Source organism: Acanthisitta chloris, unplaced genomic scaffold (genome assembly GCF_000695815.1).
Source record: "Acanthisitta chloris isolate BGI_N310 unplaced genomic scaffold, ASM69581v1 scaffold22617, whole genome shotgun sequence".
Lineage (NCBI taxonomy): Eukaryota > Metazoa > Chordata > Aves > Passeriformes > Acanthisittidae > Acanthisitta > Acanthisitta chloris.
This window is the reverse complement of record NW_008681270.1, coordinates 8,116-12,775: the sequence shown is the minus strand read 5'-3', so window position 1 is coordinate 12,775 and position 4,660 is coordinate 8,116. Positions and strand designations below refer to the sequence as shown.

General features: G+C 61.3%; 1 protein-coding gene across 1 annotated transcript in view; it reads left to right on the top strand.

Annotated features, from left to right (window-relative positions):
• FAM65A (family with sequence similarity 65, member A) overlaps positions 1-4,391 on the top strand; it is an 11,505-nt gene extending 7,114 nt beyond the window's left edge. The window contains exons 14-23 of the mRNA XM_009078057.1: positions 123-273; positions 566-705; positions 1,071-1,245; positions 1,395-1,530; positions 1,693-1,854; positions 1,989-2,147; positions 2,476-2,672; positions 2,781-2,864; positions 3,171-3,261; positions 4,294-4,391. Of these exons, the coding sequence (XP_009076305.1) occupies positions 123-273; positions 566-705; positions 1,071-1,245; positions 1,395-1,530; positions 1,693-1,854; positions 1,989-2,147; positions 2,476-2,672; positions 2,781-2,864; positions 3,171-3,261; positions 4,294-4,391 (1,393 nt within the window). The remainder of the gene's footprint in view (positions 1-122; positions 274-565; positions 706-1,070; positions 1,246-1,394; positions 1,531-1,692; positions 1,855-1,988; positions 2,148-2,475; positions 2,673-2,780; positions 2,865-3,170; positions 3,262-4,293) is intronic.
• Positions 4,392-4,660: the final 269 nt, after the last annotated feature.

The following is a 4,660-nucleotide window of genomic DNA, read 5'->3' as shown; positions in this document are numbered from 1 at the left end:
AGGGCTGAGCCAGGGCAGAGCCACGAGCCAGCACAGGGTGGCTGCAGCACCAAGGTCCCTGCTGTGCTGGCACAAACCTCTGCAGAGGGGACGCCTGTCCCCACCCCACCACTTCCTGCCAGCGTCCCCGAGGTGCCGCGGGGGAAGGTGGTGGATTCAGGCCTGGAGGAAGCGATCAGCCTCCTGGGCTCGGCCCTGGATGACTATCGGGGGCAGTTCCCAGAGCTGCAGCCCCTCGAACGGGAGCTCAAGCACCTGGAGGAGATGCTGCTGGTGAGAGGCTCACAGCAGTGTCTGGGGTCAAGGGAGACAGGGCCATCCCTGCTGGCAGTGCCTAGGGATGATGGGGATGGGACTATCCCTGCTGGCAGTGCCTAGGGATGACGGGGTTGGGACTATCCCTGATGGCAGTGCCTGGGGATGTTGGGAAGAGGGCCATCCCTGATGGCCGTGCCCAGGGATGATAGGGATGAGGCCATCCCTGATGGCATAGCCCGGGAATGAAGGTGGCAGGGCTGTCTTGTCTGGTGACCAGGATTCAACCCCACCATGCCTTCCTCCACAGCAGAAGCAGGGTGTCTTCCTCAGCCGGGCCTCCAGCATGAGCCTGACAGTGGAGCACGCACTGGAGAGCTTCAGCTTCCTCAACACCTCCGACATGGAGGACTCAGAGGGCTCTGAGGAGGAGCCTCTCCAAGACGAGAGGTGCACAGTGGGACTCATGGGATGGGGCATGGGGCAGGAGGTGGCTGTGGGGCAGTTGGGAGGGGGGAGGCCCAGCTCTGCCAGGGTGCCCAAGCACATTTAGACCAGCTTATCACAGCTTAGGGAAGGTCCAGGTCAAGAAGCAGCAGTATCTCGTCCTTCTGTTACCACAGTGCCACCCTGCATCTCTCCATCAGGATGGGCTGGAGGCAGTCCTTGTGCCCTGGGTCCCTGGGATCTATTCCTTTCCCCACCCATGATGCTGTGATGCTATAGGTGCTACAGAAACTGCCCTGTGGGTGGGGAAGGGCCAGGACCAGGTTTTCTGTGCTGATCCACTGCTTTGATGTCTCCCTGGCTTGCAGGAGGGCTGGCAGACCCTTGCGCAGCAGCAGGGCCCCCAGTGCTGGTGAGATGGGGGCGGATGACACCGGAATGTGCAGTGGCTCTGAGGCCAGCACAGACCCCATGAGCACTGGCAATGAGTTCCTGGATAAGGCTCTGGTGCTTCACCTCAACAATTGCAACCACCTGCTGCTGGTGAGGACCAGGGATGGGGTATGGTGGCAGGAGACACGCTGGGATGGGCTGTAGGCCCCTCCTCAGTGGGTGTCTCGCTGTGGCATGGAGGCTGTGGTGTGGGCAGCGAGCTCTGTCCCTGAGGTCCCTGTTTTGGCTGTGCCTTGCAGAAGCTGGGCACCTTTGGTCCCCTGCGGTGCCAGGAGATGTATGCTCTGGACAGGCTGCTGCGGGAGTCACAGGTGCTGGAGATCGTGTGCCAGCTGACGGAGGAGCGTGCAGGAACAGCCAGCTCAGCTGCTGAAGGTAAAGACAGGAGGACTCTCCTTGCCACCCAGGAGGCCGTGTAAAGCTGGGTGTCCTCTCGTGGGCATGGCTGGGCAGCAAGAAGCCATACCAGGTGGAAGGCAGGAGTCACCTGCCTGCTGCCATGGCCTTGTGGAGGCTTGACAACACCTGTCCCCACAGTGGTCCAGTTCTCGATGCGGAAGGAGGGTGTGCTGTCCCTTTGGGACCGCTGCGTGGAGGCACCAAATGTCTACACCTGCCCTGTGGAGCGGTTCCTGCAGGTGCTCAGTGCCCAGTATGCAGCAGCCATCAGTGAGCAGCACCCTGGTTTGGCTGATACTGGTGAGTGGGTGTGCAGAGGTGTCCGTGGAGTTGACAGCCTCAGTGACCATGAGTGGGGATCTGTGGGTTCTAGAAACCCTGCAGAGGGGGTGGCCATGGCTGCTGCACACTCTGATCCTGGCTCTTTCCCACAGTATGTGTGAAACTGGTGGAGGATGTGCTGAATCGACGGCTGCCCCGGCGGCCAGGCAGTGCCCAGAGCGAGCAAGTCACCATCTTCCAGTACTGGAGCCACTTTGAATCGCTTGGCGCTCTAGTGCTTGACACCTACATGATGGAGCTGGCAGAGGAAGGTGGGTGCACTCCCAACCTCCTGAGGCCCTGGGAGGGGGTTCCAGAGCGTCGCCATAGTGATTGACCACCATGACTGCCCTGGGGCATCACCCAGCCACCCTTGGGGTGGGCAAGTCAGTCTGATCCAGAGTGCTGTGCACTCCCATGTCCTTGCTGTAGATCCCCAGTATCTTGGGGGACAACTCCATGGGTTGGCACCCTGCATGGTGCCACCTCTACTCGGAATGGATGTAGGGTGCCTGGGGGTGGGTTGCCTGTGGTGGCAGGGTTGTGGGGGCAGTGCCATGTGGCTCCCTGTACCCTGGCTGAGCCAATGGCTTCCCACAGCACTGCTGGCACAGAACCTCAACTCGGACGACCAGGACGTGGTGTTGCGTGCCCTGAAGCGCATGCCTGAGGGTCGCCTGAAGAAGGAGGGCCTGAAGGCACTGAGCCTGCTCCTTGTGGAGGGCAACAGCAAGGTGGTGAGCGCTGTGTCGGCCCAGCTGCGCAGCCTGGCGGAAAACCCACGCTTCCGCCAACGGGTACGTGCTGGGCAAGCCAGGGATGAGGGTGGACTGGTGCCACAGCCCCCAGGGTGCTGCCCCTAGCTCTGCTGCAGGTGGTGGCACTGACTCCCGCATCTCCCCCAGGCCCTTGTGTGCTTCCTGGAGCAGCTGGAGGATGAGGAGGTGCAGACACGCGTGGCAGGGGGTGCGGCGCTGGGCTGCCTGAAGGTGAGAGGAACGTGGGGAGGAGGGAGCAGAGCTGCATATTCCTGAGGAAGAGGAAATGCATGTGGCCAGTGACTCCGGACACACCTGGTCAGCCTTCTGCTCCTGGGAGAGAAGAGCTGGGGGTGCTCCAAAAGTGCTGGAGCAGCAGCAGGGGCAAGACAGGAAGGGGAATGGGGAGGGAAGGGGCAAGATGAGGGGCTTTCCTGCAACATAGGGCTGCAGTACCCTGTGCTGCCTTCTACTTCATGCTGTGTCCCTGCTCCATCTCTGCCAGCCACACTCAGCCCTTTGTCCCTTCTCCTGCAGGCCAAGGAGAGCATCGAGCAGCTGGTTTACCTGTGCCAAACTGACAAGGAGCCTGTGCGGGAGGCAGCCAAGCAGAGCCTGATGCTGTGCGGTGAGTGTCTTTCTGGTTCTCTCTGCTCCCTCCCCACTCACAGCATCCCAAGCAGCATCTCCTGGTTCCAGCAGTGCCCACAAGAGATGGGGCTCCAGGGCTGGTCCCTGCCTACCCCATGCACTCTGGTTCATTGTGCCCCAAGCTCTTCTGGGCAAGAGCAAGCTGGCAGCGGACAGCGAGGGCCAAGCATCCTGTGGCCACAGCACTAAGCCTGGTTGTTATCTATTATTTGCTAGATGGCCCTGAGAGAACCATCTGAGTGTGTTTCTAGGCCTCCAGATCGCGGCAGCTGCTGCACAGGTTGGGACACGTGAGCTGTCCTCGTCCCCCTTGTCCCCACTCCTGCCGCTTTGCTCACGAATGTCTCCGTCTTAGAGCCTGTCAGCCATGTCACGTTTGGAGTCTGTGTCTTGGTTGTTGATAGTGCCCATCCCTGTGGCACCTCGGCACATTGTAGACGCCTTGTGTCCTATGTCCCAGCAGATTGTCCATGTCACCACCTCTTGCTGGGGATGGCTGCTGCAGACAGATTTGTGTGCGGGGGTGCTGGGCAAAGAGCTCAGAGTGAGCCTGTAGCATGGATGTGTGCGTTCCTTTGTGTGCTCTGGGGTCCTGGGGGAGCCCTCAGGACACCTGTGCCAGTGCATGCAGATGTGCACAGCTGTTGAAGCTACTGGAGCTGGCACAGCCCTGAGCACTGGTCCCTTGGTCACGAGCGAGGCTCTCCACAAGCCAGCACTCCTGCAGCCCAAACGTGGGTGAACCCTGCCCCGCGTGGGCAGCCGAGGAACAGGATTTGCAACCTCTGAATCAGGAGCTCTGTGGACTTTTTGAGCCGGATCCCAGCTGGGACCTGCCCAAGGGTGTGCTAAGGACAAGAGAGGTCTCCATGCTGTGGCCGTAGCACGCAGGCTCAGCTCTGCCAGGCATTGGGCATGTTTCCCTGGAAAGGCCGGGGAAGGTGGCCAGGGATGGGCAGGGGACAGAGCTTCTGCAGTTCAGATCGCTAAATGCAGTGTGTACTTGCAGGGGAAGATGGTAAATCAGCTCACCGGCGGCTGGAGGAGACCCTGGACAGCCTCCCGCGGATCTTTGCACCAGCCAGCATGGCCAGTACAGCTTTCTGAGACCCCACGCACACCCACCTGCCATCCCTGAGGGCAAAGGCACCGCTGGGCCGCCCGGGCTTGCACGGACTGGGGACCCGGCAGCTCCCGCTCTCGGCACCACCGCGCAGTATTACCATGGCCGCACACACTGCCTTACGGAGCACCGCTGCTTCCCTGTCCCGGCCCCACCGAGTGCCACCTCCGCACCACTGGGCAGGGGCTCGCTGCACACCCCACCCTCTGACCGCTATTTAAAGTACCCGGGGAGCCCACCCTTCCTGCCCCCC